The sequence below is a fragment of the Pinus tabuliformis genome, chromosome 5_2, assembly GCF_031772625.1.
Source record: "Pinus tabuliformis cultivar Carrire ecotype Pingquan chromosome 5_2, CPIR1, whole genome shotgun sequence".
NCBI classification, from domain to species: domain Eukaryota; kingdom Viridiplantae; phylum Streptophyta; class Pinopsida; order Pinales; family Pinaceae; genus Pinus; species Pinus tabuliformis.
This window is the reverse complement of record NC_142306.1, coordinates 617,242,253-617,265,080: the sequence shown is the minus strand read 5'-3', so window position 1 is coordinate 617,265,080 and position 22,828 is coordinate 617,242,253. Positions and strand designations below refer to the sequence as shown.

The 22,828-nt window shown below is 39.5% G+C and overlaps 1 protein-coding gene across 1 annotated transcript in view; it reads left to right on the top strand.

Moving 5' to 3' along the window:
- Positions 1 to 4,493: 4,493 nt before the first annotated feature.
- The window catches only part of LOC149160534 (BI1-like protein), a 41,383-nt gene continuing 23,048 nt past the window's right edge, over positions 4,494 to 22,828 (top strand). The window contains exons 1-3 of the mRNA XM_089436725.1: positions 4,494 to 4,927; positions 15,267 to 15,380; positions 15,508 to 15,665. Coding sequence (XP_089292851.1) covers positions 4,672 to 4,927; positions 15,267 to 15,380; positions 15,508 to 15,665 — 528 coding nt within the window. The 5' untranslated portion in view covers positions 4,494 to 4,671. The remainder of the gene's footprint in view (positions 4,928 to 15,266; positions 15,381 to 15,507; positions 15,666 to 22,828) is intronic.

Sequence of the window (22,828 nt, the reverse complement as noted above, 5' to 3'; positions counted from 1 at the left end):
AAGGGACAATGTACTATCAGTTGGATGAATATTTTTCTTATAAAGGAAGCTCATCCATGATGTGGATTTATCTCCTTCAAGTTTGTGCAGTTAGATAAGAGGTTAGTGAGTGTGTGAAGAGGCCAATTCACACAGGTGGCAGCACTGGACCTCAAGGAAACTGCACAAGGAAATAGGAGGCTTGGAGGACAGAGGAGAAGGTTTGTGAGAAGCCTTTAACTGTCTATGAGCAGCAGAGGGATTGTACTGAGAGCTGGATAGTTCCTGAGCTAAGGCTTTGTATAATCCGGACTATATTTCCACTTGTATGATAATAGAAAGATGGGGTTTTAGGCTGAGGCTTTCCTTGAGTTATATCTTTTGTGTTATGTGTGATTGATTCCTTCTTATCAGTTATATGTGTTCTTATTGATGTTGCTCATGTTCGATTAAGTTTCCGCTAAATTGTTTGTAGAAGTAGATCAAGTGTTTTGCTTTAATACATTGCATTACCAGGTTGATATACAGGTGGGAAATTTCTACATGGTATCGGAGCAAAGGTGATCAAGGAAGAACAGTATACTGAGAGGAGATTTCAAAGTTTTGAGTTTTGGGCCGAGATTTTGTAGAGAAGATTTGAAAATTTCTATACAAAATTTTTAGAAACAAATAGCAGATTTGGATTCCTTGCAGAAAAATACCCAAAAAAATAAAAAATAAAATAAAATAAAAATCGGCTGAATCGGAGTTCGGATGAGGGAGATATCGCTGATTTAAAATTAGCTCTTTTTCTAAAATAGTTCGTGACGACGGGAAAGTGGAAATAAATTGGTGTGCTAGCCAAGAACTTGTATGCACTTGAGGTACAAGATGCATGTAAAGCCTTGAGGAGCAAGGCAAATGTTAAATACTTGGTGGTTGAGAGGGAGAGTAAATTACCTCTCAACATGCAGTGCCAGAAGAAGTCTCGGACAATTGTGGAGGAGCCACGATTGGTGCAACAGCTTTAGGAGGTTGTGGAGCAACCACAACAGGGGAAGCTGATAGGAGATCGAGTAGAGACATCTACTCATGCAGAGACCTCCAATAGGGGGAAACTTTGAGCTAGGTGGGCAGAGGGATCACACGTAGCCATACCTCCAAGTAGGAGGTGGGGCGATGTGGAGTGATCGTCCCATGGAGAAGGGGCAGGATCCTTGAGGTACCCAACCTTTTGGATGAGACCTTGCTACGGGAGCCTCGGTGTGGAGTAGCAGGAACTGACCGATTGGGTAGAGACAGATGCAGATGGAGTGACAGAGAGAGCTACAGTGCAGGGAATCCCAGAACAACGCAGAGCATGCAGACTGTAGTAATGCGAGAGGCACAAGTGTGTTGCACTGTGTAGGGTAGCACAGAGAAGGGTGCAACGATGCGAGATGCATGGAGATGTTGCAGTAGCACATAGGTCAGAGAGGGAGCACTTGTTAGCAGCAGGTAGAGCTTCAACATCAGAGTATGTTTCTAGCCCAACAGAGTGGTCAGTTGGGAGTTTTGTTTTGTTTTGTTTTTTGTTTTTGTTTTTGTTTTTGTTTTTTGTTTGTTTGTTTGTTTGTTTGTTTTGTTTTGTTTTGTTTTGTTTTGTTTTTTTTTTTTTTTTCGAGAGTTGCTGGAGCAACCACACTTGGTAGATGTGTTGCATGCATAACATTCGAGAGGTACAGGATCGGGTTCAAGAGGAAGCCTTTCTTGTTGAGAGGGAGTGTTGAAAATTAACAACAAAAAATTGATAAAAATAGAAGTGCTAAAAATAGCAGTTTGGGCATCAATGCTGGATTGGGCAACAGGGAATGAAAAATGGAAGTGCTAAAAATAGAAGTTCTATTTTTAACAGTTCAAGTTGGATTCCTATTTTTAGACAGTCTCTAGTCTAAAATAGGAAGTAAAATTCGAATTTGATATTAACAACAGTTTGTAAATTAATTAATTAATTCAGTTTGAGTTAATTAGTTAAGGAATTATGAACTTGAAGTATATGTGAGGACATGCAACAATTTCTCCTTTAATTGAGGGATTTAACCATCAGTTAAAGGATGAGGATGAGTTGTAATTAGTTGGCTTAGTTAACTTAGTCAAGTCCAGTTAGATTAATTTAACAAGTTGTTAAATTAATGAGATTCAGTTTGTTAATGCTTGCATGCATGTAACAACTGGTATTTTCAGATAACTGAATATTATAGCTTAAATAACTCATGCATGTCAGTTCTGTCAGAGACCGAGTTGAGACCAGAGAAGGGACAATGTACTATCAATTGGATGAATATTTTTCCTATAAAGGAAGCTCGTCCATGACGAGGATTTATCTCCTTCAAGTTTGTGCAGTTAGATTAGAGGTTAGTGAGTGTGTGAAGAGGCCAATTCACACAGGTGGCAGCACTGGACTCCAAGGAAACTGCACAAGGAAATAGGAGGCTTGGAGGGCAAAGGAGAAGGTTTGTGAGAAACCTTTGACTGTCTATGAGCAGCAGAGGGATTGTACTGAGAGCTAGATAGTTCCCGAGCTAAGGCTTTGTATAATCCGGACTATATTTCCACTTGTATGATAATACAGAGATGGGGTTTTAGGCAGGTGCTTTTCCAGGGTAAATTCTTATGTGTTATGTGTGATTGATTCCTTCTTATCAGTTATATGTGTTCTTATTGATGTTGCACATGGTTGATTAAGCTTCCGCTAAATTGTTTGTAGAAGTAGATCAAGTGTTTTGCTTTAGTATATTTCATTACCAGGTTGATCTATAGGTGGGAAATTTCTACATGGTATCAGAGCTAGCTGATTTGTAGAAAAAGTTCTACATGGTATCAAAGCTAGCTGATTTGTAGGAAAAATTCTACAAAATTCTACACTATATGTGCCAACTAGTTCAATTGTTTCATTTCCCTCCTTCACTGAGTTTATGGAGGGGCTGACAACAGACTAAGAGGTCATCGGGAAAGCATTGAGGCAAGCCATAATTTCTAACCTAACCTTTTAACCTTATTGTTGATTTGTGCGTAGATCCATGATAACCACAAGATACATGACTGTAGAACCATAATCCTGAACCTTCTCTTCAAATAATAAAAGTGACATAGAAGTTGAATGTGTCGAGGAGGAGTGTTCCTTGCATAACCATCTCGAGACTTGGAAATTCACCCGGAGATCCCTTAAGACATAATACATAATAAAACCATGGAGGAAAATACTCGAGTTGAGCTTCTTTGTTTATCTTTGAATGGATGTAGAATTAATTGGATTGAACGAAATGACAGACATCTCAAGCGAGTTGGGATCCATATCAAATATGAATTCAGACTTGATGGTATTGCTTTGCATTGAGTAATGGTTTTCATGACGAGGGGGGAACTCCAGGAAGGCCATTATACGACATGTGTTAAGACTCTCCCATGCACGGTGCATGTAACTTATCACACCACTATAAGAGCGTGCTACCACGTCTCATGGGCGTGTGGCTTGGTGAAATCACAACAACCCGCTTTCCACTCTCATAATTTTGATGCCCATTCAAGTTACATTTTATTTTAATGTTATTAAACTATCAATTACAAAACGAAAACTAAAAAATATTTATAAAATTAATAAATTAAAAAAAAATCATATATAATCAACCAATAACAATTCCCATCAATGTTGACCATTTGCTAATCACCCTCAACCCCCAAAACATCTTGATTACTAATAAAGCTTAAACTAAGAAGTGCAATTTTTTGAAAAGTTTTCCAGTGTATTTTCCAATCTAATTTGTCTAAAATCCGACATGGATTCATGAAATAACAAGTTTGATGGGTGTGTCCCCTAAGTTTTTTAGGGTGTTGAATCCATATATGAAGTAAAAAAACCAATTTAAACAATACAAATCAAAATTTCACTACAATTTTTTCAGAGTCGTCTAACAAGGAGGAGGAATTGCCCAGACGGCCAAAAGTGGCCGGAATCCAGGTAAAAAAATTTCAAAAAATCTTGTAAAGGCAGTGTTTGAATCTTGTTTTTGATGGTGGAAATAGATTCAGTGCCATCCAAAACGTCTAGAACACCTAAAATTTTGAAGTTTAACAACTATAACTTAGATTTACAAAAATAATTTTGAAGTTTAACAACTATAACTTAGACTTACAAAAATCTTTGCAAGATTTTTTTTCTAAATATGATCGGAATTTCCATAACTTTTTGGATAACTCCTCCGTCTCGTTAAACTACACAAATTTTTTCTGCCAAATTCCAACCCAAAATCCACCAAAAAAAACCCCAAAAATAACCCTTAAAAGACAACTCCCATCTAAAACCTACCAAAACCTACCGAGCACTGACCGGAGGAAGTTTCCCTCCATGGTTGATTTGACTCATCCGGTATGGTCATACGTTTGGAATAGAATATTTTCCCATAAAATTTTGACAAAAAGCCACGTGGCCCTATCAATACCTCCCAAACATGCAAAAGCAAAAGTCCAACTAAAGGCTAGACATTCCGTTCTCTTTACTTCCTCACCCAACTGTGATACCGACCCCGTGCTTCGTGCCGATGATATACTCGTTGTATATATCAAAGAATAAGGTCAATGTATATGTGCAAATAGGCACTCTGCAGAGATAATTCACTTAGCACATCCACAGATCTGTTCGTCTCCTGTAAAGAAACGGTAATTCAACAGCAAAAAATGCATGGATTCAGTAAAGTTGGGGCGGACGACCTTGAAATGGGCTATGGCGGAGGGGGAGTCCTTTATCCCGGTCTCAGCCTCGAAGACAACGCAATGCGATGGGATTTCCTGAGGAAAGTGTATTCAATCTTGAGCACGCAATTGTTTTTGACCGTAATTGTCGCTGCAGCCGTGGTTTTGTATTCACCCATCAATCTTTTCCTTGTTCAAACCCCGGGCCTCTTGTTGGGCATCTCCATCTTGCCTTTAATCTGTAAGTTTCATTTCGCCCTATGTTTTCTTCATGAAATCAATTCGATATAAATTAGTTGAGATAGATTAACCCAGGGGATGTGCGCACTTGTGTTTAATTAAATAGATTTGCTGAAACTACTCAACCATATTTCCCAATTTATTATTCCTCTGCAAATATTTGCGATAGTTACATTTTCTTTTCCAGGAAAACATTGTGGTATTCCTCTCTCTCGGAAGAGTATCTAGATTGAGGGTAGCTTGGGCACAATGACGGTTTGCAATCACTCTAACTGTCGAAAATCACGGGGAATTCGATCAGATTTGAATATGTAATCTAAATCCTGCGTCCCGCTGAAACCTTTGATAATTCAACCAATTGAGCTAATTTGATATATATGCATATATATCCATGTGCATGCAGCATTATATATATGGGCCTACTTTGTGGTATTTCCTCAGTTTTCTAGGGCAATTTTGTGGTCGGACACAATATCACAAGGACGAATCTAATCAGATCTGAATATGTAACCTAATCTGTGTCCCACCGAAACCTTCAACTGATAACTTAACCAGTTGAACTAATGCAATATATATGTATGTGCATGTGCGGATTATATATATGGATGGATTTTGTGATATTTCCCCTCTTTTCCAGGGCAGCTCAATCGTTAGAGACAATAGTGTAATGCAATATACATGTATGTGCATGTGCCCATAACATATATGGATTTACTTTGTGGTATTTTCCCTCTCTTCTGAAGCAGCTCGGTGGTCAGAAACTGATAATTTAACCGGTTGAATAAATGTAATATGTATGTATATGCATGTGCGCATTATATATATGAATGGACTTCGTGATCTTCCCCTTCTTTTCCAGGGCAGCTTAATGGTTAGACACAATAATGTAATGCATTATGTATGTATCTGCATGTGCCCATAATATATATGGGCTTACTTTCTATTATTTCCCCTCTTTTCTAGAGCAGCTCACTGGTTAGACACAATAGTATAATGGTTATTAAGAGAGATTTAACCAAATTTGGACATGCAAATTAAACTTTGCGTCTTCGATAAATCCTTTAACAGATAATTCAACCAGTTCGAGCTATTACAAAATTCGTGTATATATATGTGTTTTTTTTCATATGTATGTGCATGAACAAGTGCATATATATGGAGAGGGCTGCACTGCAGAGAACTGTTCTTAGGGAAGTAGAATAAACTCGCACTTTTTTCTGATCATGGCAATTTCAACATATTACGATTTTGTTTTGTTATAATGACAAATTTGCTTGGTGAAATTACATAATACAAGTGTTTTGGGGACTTTTGATGAGTCAAAATCAATTGATACTGTTTTCAGCATATAATATCGATTGTAGCATGTTTTAGGCTCAACCTGGCCCCAGATTCTGCCAATGCATACAAAATGATCAAATGTTGACTGATTATCGTACTCCATTTTTAGGTGCCGGGGCCGAAGGGTTAGCCACTCTGCCAAAATCACCCAGAACTTGCACAAAATTTCATTCCTTTGAAATTCATTCCGTGTGCATAGGACATTACACATCGAGAAGGGAATCACGATTCAAAATGGATTGGTTACCACTCCGTGACTCGTTAGTGAACCAAATAGCTTAATTAATTTCTAATGAATTTTACCTTAAGGTTCTTGCAGATCTAAAAGGCTTTATGACCTAAGAATTTACTTTAAAAAAGACTGAGAATTATATGTCATTTATTTGTGGTGGATCTTCAAGACTACGGCTCATGCTTTGATGTCCCCTTTGCTTCCTTGCAAATTCTGATATTGTCTAGTAGCTGATCAATCTAATTCATTTTTTGTAGTGTGTATCTGTAACACCCGGTTAGAATTGAATCCTGTGTCCTCTGTACCAATCATCATGTGCACATGTTAGGCTTTACGTTGACCTGCCGTGGTAAGAAGATAGGAATGTCTTTGGACAGCTGGCACAAGAATGATACGAACACACAGGAGAATAAAAAAAGAGAGTTGTTTCATCGACTATTCTTTTCTTTGTATTATCCATGAAAACAATTTTTTTAACTAAGCTTCCATTCCTCACAATGAGGATTATATGCTCATATTTAGCATTATGGAGAATCATTATCGTCATTCAGACGGGTTTTGGTTAATCCACTGTTAATGGGTGGTATATATGCTATGTTGATGGGTAGTGTATATATATATATATATATATCCCGTGGTTTACAAACCTTGATCGGTGGTTGCTACGTCCACAAAATATTTGTACTAGGCAGATCCATCCGAAGGGATCACTTCTTGTTAGCGCAACCATGGAGCCTGACCTAAAGGGTGTCGAGAGAATTGAACCCGTGACCTCTCAATAGCAAGAGTGCTTCAACGATGGAGATAGTGGTATATATGTTATCAAAGTCATCTAGGATTTATACTTTGTCCCCGCTATTATCACTGTTAAGTTATGGTATGTTCTATGCTTAGAGTAGTTCACTTCTTTTTATTATTATTATCCACAGATTAGAAATCACTTGTATAGTAAGTAAAGTGCAGATAGAACATTAAACGATTAACAGAAAACAAGCCAAGACAAGAGACACGGACAAACCCCAATATGGGGAAACCCTTTGATCAAATCTTCCTCTATCTTCAATAATTTTGCAGAGAGAAATAATACATAAATCTGATTTACATCAACAACAACAAACCCTAGATCAGCGACATTAGTCAATATTTGTCTGATCATCTAGATCAGCGGCATCAGCATCATTGGCATCAGCTGCCAGAGAGAAATAGTACATAAATCTGATTTACATCAGCAACAACAAACCCTAGATCAGCGGCATCAGTCAGTATCTGTCAGATCATCTAGATCAGCAACATCAGTGGCATCAGTCAGTATCTGTTAGATCATCTAGATCAGCAGCATCAGCGGCATCAGCATCATTGACATCAGCATCATTGACATCAACATCATCAGCATCACCGGCATCTTCGGCATCACCGACATTAGCATTACTGGCATCATCGACATCACTGGCATTTGCGGATCACCGGCATCTGTGGATCACCGACATTAGCGGCATCACTAGCATTAGCATCATCGGCATCATCAACATCATCGACATCGGCATCACCGACATCATCGGTATCCTTCCTTCCACACGTGTGAGAGAAGAGTCCCTTTCTGCGCAGTAGGAGAAAAGCCTCTTTTCTGCGCAAGAGAGAGAGAGAGAGAGAGAGAGAGAGAGATGATAAGATGAGATGTGTGTGTCCAAATGAGGAAAAGACCTCATGTATTTATACACAACTGTTGATGATTGAATAAATGCGATTGTTGGGCTTTTGAGCCTACATGAGTTGCTGGTCGGCTTGATAATTATTCCATAATCAAAATAAATTCATATCTCCATAAATACTTATGGAAATCGGATGATCTTTAGACCAATCCTACACCTCTCGATGAGAGGAATCTAATAAAAATATTATTAGCCATGAATAAGATGACCCACATGGAGTTTGGCCCTAGTTGCCAATTTTAACACTCCCTCTCAACTAGGGAGAACTCCATCTGCAATCTGTCTGTTGGTTGCTACTATTCATCCATCCAATGCACTGCCCTGTACAACTTGACCCCTACTCTGTTCCGCTTTATCTTGCCTGCTTTGCTCAGTTCTATTTTGCCCTGTTCTGATCTGCTCTGCTCTGCTTTGTCCGAATTATGAAGAAGAAGAAATGATCGAGAATGTATCATACTAACTCAAAGTCAGTCTCAGAGTGTGTACCACTGGTCCCAGACCAGTCTCAATTGACCTGAAGTTAGTGTCATAGTGGGTACAACTCCTACAATTGGTCCCAGACCAATATCATCCTCCACTGACTCAAAGTCAGTCTCAGAGTGCGTACCACTGGTCCCAGACCAGTCTCAACCGACTTGAAGTCAGCGTCATAGTAGGTACCACTCCTACTACTGGTCCAGACCAGTTCTCCACTGACTCGAAGTCAGTCTCAGAGTATGTACCATTGGTCCTAGACTAGTCTCAACTGACCCGAAGTCAGCGTCATAGTGGGTACAACTCCTACCACTGGTCCCAGACCAGTATCATTGATCCAAGATCAATGAAGGTCATCCTAGCATAAGGAGTACGGTAGATACAACGATGCATCCATCAATACTACTATGGTCCCTATCCTCATTTCCTTGCTCATTGATCAGATGAGAGGTACTTCCCATGAGTCCCAAACTGCATGGGTAGGATGCCTCGACAGGAGAACTAATTATCTTGTCCACAGGAGAGCGAATCATCCTGTCCCACAAGAGAGCGAATCATCTTGTCCACAAGAGAGCGAATCATCCTCTCCCACAAGAGAGCGAATCATCTTGTCCACAGGAGAGCGAATCATCCTGTCCACAGGAGAGCGAATCATCCTGTCCAGTGGATGCCACAGAGAACTAATCATCCTGGCCCACAGGAGAGCGAATCATCCTGTTCCACAATCGCCATGGAGAACACATCATCCAAGCCTCACAGGAGAACTAATCATCTTGCTACACAATCATCATGGAGAACACATCATCCAGACCTCACAGGAGAACTAATCATCCTGTTACACAATCGTCATGGAGAACACATCATCCAGACCTCACAAGAGAACTAATCATCCTGCTACACAATCGTCATAGAGAACAGATCATCCAGACCTCACAGGAGAACTAATCATCCTGCTACATAGTGGCCACGGGTTGTCACAGGGAAAGTTTTGATTCTTTTACCCTGTACACGTACACCACCAGGGGATGGTGAGTCACCCTGTGGTCATATGTCATTGCAAGAAGTACCTCGCCCCACCCGGAACTCCAAGAGCTCCATACATCATACAGGACCCTCATCAGAGGGTTTCTAAAAGACACCAAGTCGTTCTTGGACAGTCAAAAATTTGACCTTTCCTAGGGGCTTTGTTAGAATGTCGGCGACTTGTTCATCTGTACTGATATGTTGGAGCCTTATAGCTCCCTGCTGCACCATATCTTGAATATAGTGGTACTTGATATCGATATGCTTGGAGCAATCATGAAATACAGGATTCTCTGATAAACGAATCCCACTCTGGTTATCACATAGGATCATAGTGGTATCCATTGTAACTCCAAACAGCTCACTAAAGAGCTTTCGTAACCAGACTGCCTCACAGGAGGCCATGCTAGCAGCATTGTATTCTGCCTTGGCGGTGCTCAGAGCCACCGACTTCTGCTTCTTGCTCATCTAAGATATCGAGGCAGATTCCAAAGAGAATAAGCACTGAGAAGTGCTTTCCACACTGCCTGCTCACTCAGCATTCGAATAATCATGTAGTTTCATATTTCCGGCAGTGTATCTCAATCCATGAGAGATTGTGCGGCGTGCCTCGAAGACATCTCAGAAGATTCTTGGCATCAATCCAGTGAGGTCAACCAAATATGAGCCACCATGCTCATTGCAAAACATATGTCCGGACGAAGGTTCACCAAGAACATCAACGCGAATGAGTTTATGAAACTCAGAGGCATTTCCCAAATTTGGTTCGACATCACTACCATATAACTTTTGAAAGTTAAGATCCTCGAGGTAGTCACAGGTCCACCATACCAAATCTTTCCAATATCTTCACCACATATTTTCCTTGAGATAGGAAAATTTCCCTTGGCTTCTGCTAGAATTCAAGTCCTAGGAAGTAGTGCATCAGTCCTAGGTCCTTCATTTCAAATTCAGAAGCCAACTCTCTCTTACATTTGTGAATGAGAGGGTCTGCACTTGTTAGAAAGAGGTCATCCACTTACAGCACCAGTATGAGCATCTTCAACCTTGGAGTAAAGGTTAGGATCGGCTTCTCTCCTAGTGAATCCCAACTTCATCAAGTGGCTATCGATCCTCTCATACTATGCTCGGGGTGCTTGCTTCAGCGCATAGAGAGCCTTTTTCAACCCACATACATGATATTTTCGATCATAAATCTCAAATTCTTCGGGTTGTTCCACGTAGACCTCTTCTTTGATCGAACCATGCAAGAATGCGGTCTTGACATCCATTTGATGTAGGTTCCATCCTTGTGAAGCTGCAAGGGCTATGATCGAGCGGATGGTGGTATATCTGGCAACAGGTGCAAATATCTCGTCATACTCTTTTTCTTTCGGTTCCGTGGTATCAGCTTCTTGAGAGCTCCTCGTTGTAGGAAGATTGTTCAACTAGCGGAGAGGCATATCTTCGTCAAAGGTGACATCATGACTAATCATGACTTCCCTTTGATAGGCTACATAGATTCTATAAATTTTCACTATAGCCCACGAAGATTCTTTTTGGTGAACATTTCTTTAGGAGTCTTGGAACCCAATGCTTGATGAGGGCATCGGTTTTGTACATATACGACGGTGTTTGCAGCTTCGTCCCATAGAAACTTCAGAAGTATTTGATCATGGAGCATGGCACGAACAACTTCCACAATTGTACGTTCTTCCTTTCTGCCACACCATTCTGTTCAAGAGTATATGGTGTGGTAGTCTCCTTCTTAATGCCAGCCTCTTTACAAAAGTCATGAAACTCGTTAGATTCATATTCAGTCCCATTATCAGTCCTTCAGATCTTGATCTTCTTTTCGGTTTGATTCTCAATCAAGGCTTGGAAGTGTCGAAACCAAGAGAACACTCCATCCTTCTTTTTTAAGAAGTATATCCAAGTCTTTCGAGAGTAGTCATCTGTAAAAGTAAGGTAATATGAATATCTTCCCAAGGAGTTCACAGGTATTATACCAGATATGTCTGAGTGAACCAACTGTAATATATCAGAGGTCTTGCTTTGGCTTGAGGGGAATGGTCCCTTTTTGAGCTTTCCTTCGGCACATCCCGGACATACACCTTCTTTCTCTACTCGGAATTCGGGCGTCCCTGTCACCATTTGTCTTACATCGGGTAGAGCTTTATAATGAAGGTGGGCAAACCTCCGATGCCAAAGTTCGGACTGAAGAGATGTGTCACAAGACATGACATCTAGCGGACTTCCACCAACTTGATATAATGAATCAACTTGAAACCCAAGAGTAAAGGCATCTTTAACTTTAAATAAACTCACCTGTCTATTGTAGATGTCCTTGGAGGTGTTCAGCTCAGAAACATAGGCCACCAAGCGCTTGTCGATAGAGTCCCGGATGATCTTCTTTGTTTTGACTTCACCGGTTTTCCATTTGTTCCTGGCAGCAGCGGGTGCATTTGATGGAGGCTCAACAATATGCCTCTCACATGGTCCAACACTCCTTGATCTTCTAAGGTTAGATCGAGAGACATCTTCCATCCGTGATAGTCAGACTTCTCACGGAGCTTGTCTTTGCAGGGAAGAGTGTTGAGGACCTCATAGTTCTTTTAGGATAGCCTTGCCAATCTTCTCTTCGGTGATTGCTCTTGCTCGGGCTCTGTCTTCACCTCAGCTCTGATACCATGTTAAGTTATGGTATGTTCTATGCTTAGAGCAGTTTACTTCTTTTTATTATTATTATCCACATATTAGCAATCACCTGTATAGTAAGTAAAGTGCAGATAGAACATTAAACGATCGATAGAAAACAAGCCAAGACAAGAGACACAAGATGTGGCGGCTAGCCAGGGACAAACCCCAATATGGGGAAACCCTTTGATCAAATCTTCCTTTATCTTCAATAATTCAGCAGAGAGAAATAGTACATAAATCTGATTTACATCAGCAGCAACAAACCCTAGATCAGCGGCATCAGTGGCATCAACATCATCGGCATCACCGACATCAGTGTCATCGACATCACTGGCATCATCGGCATCACTGACATTAGCATCACCGTCATCAACGACATCACCGACATCAGCATCACTGACATCACCGGCATCATCGGCATCACCGACATCAGCATCATCGATATCACTGGCATCATTGGCATCCTTCCTTCCACACATGTGAGAGAAGAGTCCCTTTCTGCTCTGTAGGAGAAGAGCCTCTTTTCTGTGCAGGAGAGAGAGAGAGATGTGATGAGATGTGTGTGTACAAATGAGGAAAAGACCTCCTGTATTTATACACAACTGTTGATGATTGAATAGATGCCACTGTTGGGCTTCTGAGCCTACATGAGTTGTTGGTCGGCTTGATAATTATTCCATAATCAAAATAAATTCATATCTCCATAAATACTTATCGGAATCGGATGATCTTTAGATCAATCCTACACCTTTTGACGGGAGGAATCTAATAAAAATATTATTAGCCATGAATACGATGACCCACATGGAGCTTGGCCCTAGTTACCAATTTTAACAATTACAAATGTATGTACATACATCCATAAAAGCATGATCACAAGCACAAGCATGTAACTTAAATAAATTTGCATCTAGGTGGCATCTTTATATTAATTACCAAATTTCAATGACCCAGTTGCAATATACATATTACTACTTAAACAGTAGTTGAAAACCCTGCAATGTTTGGGACTCAATCTTTGGTCTGTCCAAAATAATGGCTTCCCACTTGGTTCTAGATGGCTGCTCCATATGCAGTCACTACTCGTAACCTTAATCCTTAAACTCTACTTAGGGCTGCTCATCGCTGTAAAAACTACCAGAAAGAATAGCCACACCAAAAGGAAAATCTTGTTTGGTATTTATTGCCTACTAGCTATGTTCTAAGCATCACTTATCAGCAAAGTTCCTTTCTAGTTCCTTTCTGTTATATAGTTTTCATTCTTTAGATTGAAAAGATTCGCTAATGGTGATATTACTGTACTAGTTTTCTCTGACTGTACATTCAGTAGCTACCCTCTTTTTAGTAATTTTGATCTTTTGTTATAATAATGATTAATTTGAGTAATAAGGTCCGTGAGTACATCTTTTATTGGGCTTGGGTCCTAGTTTGCTTAATATTTATAATTTTATAGTATTTTGTCAAATTGTGTGTACTAAGTTTTGGTCTTTAAAAAGCTTTGAACAGTTTGATATTGTGTCAATTTCAGCAATCTAAATCAGGTTATCAACATGGAACATTATAAATGGAATTTACTGTAACAGATTTAAGCTTGTGTGTTTCATTTAATTGTAAAGAACTAAAACATTTGTGTTTACTTCAAGTTTCATGCTATGCTAAATTTAGAGATGAATCGATCATTTATTTTATACTTAATGAGAAATGTATGATTTTTCAGTGTATCTGCAGAAATGAGTTATTGCATAAAGTTTCAAATTGTGACATGTATTAGAAAGCAGTGGAATAAAGTGTCAAGTTTCTGATTTGTGTCTTCACAATGAATATCTCAGTTGATTGTTGATATCCAATTCAATGTCCAAGCTGTTCATTATTTAAATAACACCATGCAATGCAGAAAAGCACAAATACATATGCAAGAAAACAAATATCACAAAGTCGAAATAAAAGGAAGGAAAATCTTGTATTGGCATTGAGAAACAACTAGCAAATTTGTTTTCAACAAGTGTACATTTGGTCCTCATATGTATATCAAACAAGCTTCCTATGCATGCTTCAGATTATTTCCCTCATTTTTATATATCTAAACCTACTTTAATCATAGCAAATTTGTTCTCAACAAGTGTACATTTGGTCCTCATATATCTAAACCTACTTTAATCATGTGTAAATTTGAATTGTGTTTGTAGCCTACAGGAGAAACTAATTTAATATTTCTAACAGCAAAGATTTCAGGCAACATGTTCTCCTAACGTTCTATAATATGCATGCCTTCTGTTCACTCAATTATATTTTGATCAACCTACTTAAATATATTTAATGGTGAATTGCATTTGTAGCCTACAAGAGAAACTAGGTTAATAATATTAATAGCTAGGTTTTTGAGGAAATATGTTTTCCGTAGATTTTTTCACCCAATTGTATATGCTGAACCTACTCAAGTAGATGTAATTTTGAGTTTCATGCGTAGTTGACAGGAGAAACTAGTTTGAATTTAACGGCAAAAATTTCAGGAAACATGTTCTCTATATGTTCTATATTATGCATGCCTTCTTTGATTATTTTATTCAATTGTATATTGCTGAACCCACTTAATTGTATGTAATTTTCAAATGCATTTTTAGCTTACAAAAGAATTTTAGTAAATTCAACAGCAATGATTTTGAGGAAATGTGTTGTCCTAATGTTATATAATATGCCTGCATTCTTAGAAGATCTTTAAATTTTTTTTTGCTGAACCTAAAATGTATGCGATTTTGAATTGCATTTGTAACCTGCATGAGAAACTAGCTTAATAATTTTAACAGAAAATATTTAAGAAACATATTCTCTTTATGTTATACGATGCTGTTCTCATTATTGATTTCCTTCTTGTAAATGTGCAGTGATGTGCCCTCTTTATGCCTATCATCAGAAGCATCCGGTTAATCTTGCATTGTTGGGAGTGTTTACTGTTGTTCTGAGCCTCACTGTTGGCATATCCTGTGCATACACAAAAGGTTGGTCATTACCATAGCTTTTCTGTCACCTGTAAATGAGGAGATAAAATCAGATAAATTTTACACTCTTGTTCTGGTTTATCGCTTTCATAATTTTTTATGCCTGACTTTTGACATATCTGTTCAGGAAGGATAGTTCTGGAGGCATTGATATTAACAGCAGCTGTGGTGTTCTCACTAACTGGTTACACATTCTGGGCGGCAAAGAAGGGCAAAGATTTCAGTTTCTTGGGTCCAATTCTGTTTTCCAGCCTCATTGTCCTCATCCTATTCAGTTTTATCCAGGTAATGATTATTTTCGTTATTAGACTGTTTCTTGTTTATTTTTGGGGTAACTTGATGTGCTTACATGCTTTTGGATCTTGGCAGAGATTATTTATTTGGAACTACAATTTTGGAAAATTGTTAATTTTCTGACCCTAGCATCTGGCAATTAGTTCCTAGCAGATTTATCACAGATCTACTGAATAAATGCACAACTAGGTTTTTAACAAAATTATTCAGTGGAAGCAAAATAGAACCAATCTCAATCACATGTGACACATACAAATTCTGTCCAAATAAATCAGTTCTTCATTAAATTAAAACCTATTTGGACTTCTGTACTGGGATAATGGCCCAACTATGAAATTTACAGTTACAACATACTTTCGATCTGACCCAGCTGATCAGGCCCTAGATTTGTCCTTGATCTCCTTGGCTGATTTGGGTCTCCTATGCTGCACTTCTACACCTTCCTTGGACTTAGCACACTAGAATTGTTAATTTTAGGATAACAATGGTATGTTCCATGCTTAGAGCAATTTTAATTCAATTTTTTTTATTAGCCCACTATCATATCCAGATTAGCAATCACATCAACATGATAATAAAATGCAGATAGAACATAAACAATAACAGTAGAAGACAAGCCAACACAAGAGGACACAAGATGTGGCACCAACCAGGGACAAACCGCAATGTGGGGAACCCTTGATCAATTCTTCTTATAATTTTTCAAAAGTTCAATAGAGAGAGAGAGTACAATTTACAATATTCACTTGTCCAAACTGATCAGTCAAAATAGTAGAAACAAAAAGCCCTAACCAGAAAGTCAACACTGGTCAAAAGGGCTGAAATTGACCTCCAAAACAGCTCGGTCAACCTTGGTCAACTCGGCCTCCAACAGCAAGATAATGCAGCCCAAAACAGTCTGAAAATAACCAGTCAAACTTGGTCAACAAAAGTCAATGCAGCAACTTGAATTAGGGCAGTCAACACTGGTCAACGCAGGGGTCAAACTGCCTCAGTTTTTGTGCCCAGAACAGTGGCCTGCCCAAACATAAGTCTCTCTCATAAAACTGAAGTTAAACAGGGTCAATGATGGTCAAAGCCTCCTGAAATTTCGGCCTCTTGAAATTTCTATCAAATCTGGTCAACACAACAGCTAGAAAAGACAATCTTCTTTAGCATGTGTGGAGAGAGAGAGGCCCATAAATATGTACCCAATCAAGATGAGAGAGAGAGATGAATGAGATGAGATGCCAAAATGAGGAGGAGGCACCTTGTATTTCTATGCAATGTTGAAGGCTGGAGGAGGCTAATCTGATAGCTGACTGACCTTGACAATTTGTCCATAATCAAAATAAATTCATAACTTCATTTGTACATGTTAGAATGGGATGATCTTTAGATCAATTCTACACCTATCGGAAAGAGGAATCCAAGAAAAATATCAGTTGTCTCATAAGAGCTGCCAAAGTGATGTTTGACCCTAGTTGCCAAATTTAACGCTTCCTCTCAACTAGGGAGAACATCACTTGCCAAGGTATGTGTGTGGAAAAGAAATTTTAAGGAAGCATTTACTCTTGGATTCAGGGTTGATAGCTTATATCAAGTTGGAAGAAGTCCACTGGGAGGTATGTCTTGCAACACATCTCTTCAATCCGAACCATGGCACCAACAGTTTGTTCATCTTCACTATAAGGCTCTACCTGATGCAAGGAAGATGGTTACAAGTATGCCCAAATTCAAGATAGAGCATGAAGGTGTGTGTCAGGGATGTGCCGAGGGAAAACATACAAGGGGACCATTCCTCTCAAGTGATAGCAAGACCACTGACATTTTGCAATTGGTTCATTCTGATCTATCTGGTATGATGCCTGTGACATCATTGGGAGGATATTTATATTATGTTGTCTTTGTGGATGACTTCTCTCACAAAACTTGGATATATTTCTTGAAAAAGAAGGACGAAATATTCACATGGTTCCATGCCTTCAAACCCTTGAGGGAAAATCAAACAAGGAAGAAGATCAAGATATTGAGGATCGATAATGGAACCGAGTATGAGACAAATGAATTCAATGACTATTGCAGGAAAGATGGCATTAAGAGGGAGACTACTACAACATATGCTCCTGAGCAAAATGGTGTTGTTGAAAGGAAGAATCGTTCCATTATAGAAACCACTTGTGCCATGCTTCATGATCAAAGCCTTCCAAAGTTCTTATGGGGAGAAGCTGCCAACACTGTTGTGTACGTTCAAAATCGATGCCCTCATCAAGCATTGGACTCCAAACTCTCAAAAGAAGTTTTCTCCGGTAAGAAACCTAATGTTTCTCATTTTAGAATTTTTGGTAGTCTCATATACTTTCATGTGTCGAAAGAAAAGAGAAGTAAATTGGAGGCATCTGGGAAGAAAGGAACTTTTGTGTGACTCCAAAACTCTCAAAGAAGTTTTCTCCGGTAAGAAACCTAATGTTTTTCATTTTAGAATTTTTGGTAGTCTCATATACTTTCATGTGTCGAAAGAAAAGAGAAGTAAATTGGAGGCATCTGGGAAGAAATGAACTTTTGTGGGCTATAGTGAAACTTCTAAGGCATATAGAAGCTATGTGTCAAAGAGAAGTAGAGTTGAGTCATGATGTCACCTTCGATGAGGATGCTGCCCTAAGGAAGATTAACAACCTTCTTATTCAAAGGAAGGACAAAGAAGGAGATGTAGGAAATCAGGGAGAATCGCAGGATGAGCCGATGCCCGATGTTGAAGAATCAATGGATCCCATTGATTCTCCTCCTCATGAGTCCTCCTCCTTAAAAATGAGACCCTCATGGCTTAGCGAAACTCTCGAAGATGTCGAGAGAGTCTAGGCATATTGCACCGATGGGGACATTTTGTGAAAGTAAGAAGCCAAATAGGTACCAAGGGCACTTAACTGCAATGAGCACCATTATTCAGTCTCAACCTTGCTCATTTGAAGAAGCTGTGAAGTGAAAAGTATGGAAGGATGCTATGAATGAGAGTACGAGTCGATTTATGAAGAATGATGTCTGGGATGTGGTCCTTAGACCCTAGGAGAAATCTGTTGTCACCTTTAAATGACTCTACAAGATCAAGCATGGTGCTGATGGAAGTGCTGAAAAGTTCAAGGCCAGATTTGTTGCTCGAGGCTTCTCTCAAAAGGAAGGTGTAGATTATGATGAGATATTTGCACCCGTTGCTCACTACACCACCATCTGTTCGATTATAGCACTTGCTGCCTCACAAGGATGGAATTTGCACCAGATGGATGTCAAGACTGCCTTCTTGCATGGTTCTCTTAAGGAGGAAGTTTATGTGGAACAATCTAAGGGGTTTAAAGTTCAAGATCGTCAGACACATGTATGCAGGTTTAAGAAAGCCCTCTATGGGTTGAAGCAAGTACCTCGAGCTTGGTATGAGAGGATCAATAGCTATCTGATGAAGCTGGGATTTACAAGAAGTGAAGTTGATCTGAACCTTTACTTTAAGGTTGAAAATGATAGACCTCTCATCTTTGTACTATATGTGGACGATCTCTTTCTGACTGGTGCAAACCCTTTTATTCATCAATATAAGATGGAGTTGGCTTTCGGATTTGATATGAAGGACCTAGGACTGATGCATTACTTCCTAGGGTTGGAGGTTTGGCAAAAGCTAGGGGAGATTTTCCTTTCTCAAGGAAAATCTCTGTTGTAATTTCTCTTTCAAAAAACCCCTTGTCAAAATGAAAGTGCTTTCATTCACAATAAAGTTTGTTCCCATATCCTTGCTTTCTTTGTGTTCTCTTTCACGTGCTCTACGAGAACTTACATCTTCTTTTCCCTCTATTTTGTAACCATTAGTGTCTTCAGCTCTAGTTTTGATTTCTTTTGGAATGTATGTCCTCTTGTTCTCTTTTGCTTTCTTTTTAGAAAGAACTGCTTGCTGAATTATTTGTGTATCTACCTGAGTTGTTTTGGAGATTATCACATCCTTGTTTGCTGCCATTGATTCATTCCTAGTTTGCCATGTTGCCTTCATGTTTTCCCATTCTCATTTTCTTGCCTCTAACGCATCTTATAACATTGTTACATGCTATTTTAAAATTCTATTACCTTCCATTAAACATCGATTTGCAAGTATGATCTGTGAAAGTTTGCGGTCCCTTTCCCGCTCTTTGGCTTTCAAAATTTCCAGCCTTGTCTCGACATTCATCAATTCTTGGACATAGAGATCTGATGACCAAGTAAGAGGTGTAGATGTGGGACTATAAATGGTTGACTTTTTTTATTTATTTATTTTCGTTGCTCTTATTTTTTCTTTATTTATTTGGGACTGTTTTCTTCTTCTTTGTTTCCATTTAAAGTGGGCAAGCCTGCGCTTTAAAATGCCCCAATATTGTTTTGCATTTTTACCCAAATCCACTTTCTTGTTTTGTCAACGGAATAAATTTTGACTTGGCCCAAATGATTTGTTTCCACAAATTTTGAGATTTTCTTGCCATTTACTATTGATTTGTTTTCCATTTTGGGATTTCAAAATCCACTGTTTAAAGCTGAAGCCAAAAAGTAGCTTCAAAATTGGGCCATCACCGATACACTAGTGTAAAAGAATGTTGAATGAATTAATTTCGAATGAGCAAACAGCTCAATCATAATACAGAGATATTTACAATAATAGAAACATCAGGTTTCTATGTAGAATATAGAAACACTCAGTTTCATCAAAGAAACTGCTAAAAGAATATAAATAGCAACAACTAAAAGGAATGAGCATTAAATGCTAAATAGGAATATTCTAATATATTCTAATACCCTCCCTTAATGCTCAATCTATTTACAACACCAATAGACCCTCTGAATTTTACAAATTTATCAGGACCAAGAGGCTTGGTGAAGATGTCGGCGGGCTGCTCTGTTGTGGGAACATATTGCAACTGAACTGAGCCGTCTTCAACAAGCTGGCGAATGTAGTGACAATGAGTTTCCACATGCTTTGTTCGTTCATGAAAGACAGGATTCTTGGCAAGTTTGAGCACTCCCTGATTATCACAAAACAAAGAAGTAGGCCTTGTCTGAGAAACATGCATATCTGCCAGCATACGTCGAAGCCAAACTGCCTCACAGGATGCCTTAACTGCTCCCCGATACTCGGCTTCTGTTGAGGAGAGAGCCACTGCCTGTTGCTTCTTACTAGTCCAAGTAACAGCACCGGATCCTAGATTAAACACATACCCAGCTGTAGATTTACGGTCATCAACCGAACCGGCCCAGTCAGAATCAGTGTAACCACTGAGAATAGGATTGGAACTTCGAGTGTATAGGAGGCCATAATCAGAAGTGCCACGCACATATCGTAGCACACGCTTTGCTGCTTGCCAATGATCAGCTTTAGGAGTGGACATGAAGCGAGAAATGTAGCTTACTGCAAAACTGATGTCAGGTCTGGTAGCAGTAAGATAGATGAGACTGCCCACTAATTGCCTGAATAAAGTTTCATCCACAAGGGGAGAGGCTGACTGAGCTGAAAGTTTGAGCCTTGGTTCCATAGGAGTCGTGGCCGGTTTGCAATCCTGCATTCTGAATCTGTCCACAAGATTTTTGGCATACTTGGACTGAGAGAGAAAGATCTGATTTTCAGTCTGCCAAACTTCAACCCCCAGACAATAATGAAGAAGCCCCAAGTCTGTCATCTCAAAAGTTCTGCATAAGTCTTGTTTGATCCCATGGATCAAATGTGCAGAGCTGCCAGTAATGATAAGATCATCCACATAGACAACCACAAACAAGATATCATCACCAGTATGCTTGATGTACAGGTTTGCATCAGAAGGGCTCCGCTGAAAACCCTGATCTGTGAGGTACTGATCAATTTTCATGTACCAAGCCCGAGGAGCTTGTTTCAATCCATAGATTGCTTTAGCTAACCGACACACTTTCTGTTCTTGACCAGCAACCTTGAATCCTGGAGGCTGCGTCATGTAGACTTCTTCTTGGAGATCACCATTTAGGAAAGCACTTTTTACATCCATCTGATGAACTTTCCAATTGAACTGAGCTGCTAGGGCAAGAACAAGCCTTATGGTACTCATCTTGGCTGTAGGAGCAAAAGTCTCCTCATAGTCGATGCCTTCCTTCTGTGAAAATCCTCGAGCCACAAGCCGAGCTTTATACTTGTCTATGGTTCCATCAGCTTTGTATTTCACTTTATACACCCATTTGCAGCCTATGGGCTTTTTGTCTGCAGGAAGATCATAAAGTGTCCATGTGTGATTCTTCTGAAGACTCTGGAATTCGGCTTCCATAGCCTGTTCCCACTCAGATGTACCCTTAGCCTCTGAATATGTTTGAGGCTCAAAAGTACTGTGCAGGTTAGCCATAAGAGCAAAATTGACTGTAGACTGTTGTCTGCTCTTATGTCTAGAGGTTCTGCCTTCAAGGAGCTCATCATCCCGGAGATCACCAATGGTTTTAGCCCACCATTTTGGTCGAAGAGTAGAAGAAGTAATAGCAGAAGTAGAGGAACCAATATCAGGAGGAGGTGGAGGAGACTCAAGAGCAATAGGGGCCGCAAGAGGAGGGTTATTTTCTGGAGGAAGCTCAGATAGAGTATGATCAAATACTGATGCTACATCATCCCTCCCATCAGGTGGACCGACCGGAAGAAGAACACTGTGAGGCTGATCCTCAGAACACTGCTTAGAAGAAGAAGACTGAAAAAATCCTCTGTCTTCATCAAATACTACATCCCGACTGAAGCTAAGACGACCAGTGGCTATATCTATCAGCCTATAGGCCTTGTGATGATCACTGTACCCTGTCATCATGAGTTTCTGGCTTTTGGAATCCAACTTAGATCGCTTAGCAGCTGGAATCCAAACATATGCAACTGAGCCAAATACTTTGAGATGACTAATCTTAGGCTTTCGGCCAGACCAAACCTCTTCAGGAGTCTTCCCTGTAACAGCCTGAGTGGGTGATCTGTTAAGAAGATAAACAGCAGTAAATACTGCTTCAGCCCAGAATTTGTTTGGAACACTCCTGTGTTGTAGCATGGAACGAGCCATTTCAACAACCGTGCGATTGCGACGCTCGACAACACTGTTTTGCTGAGGAGTGTAAGGAGTGGTTAATTGACGTTTGATGCCATGGATATCACAGAAGTTGGCAAACGCTGAAGAACAAAA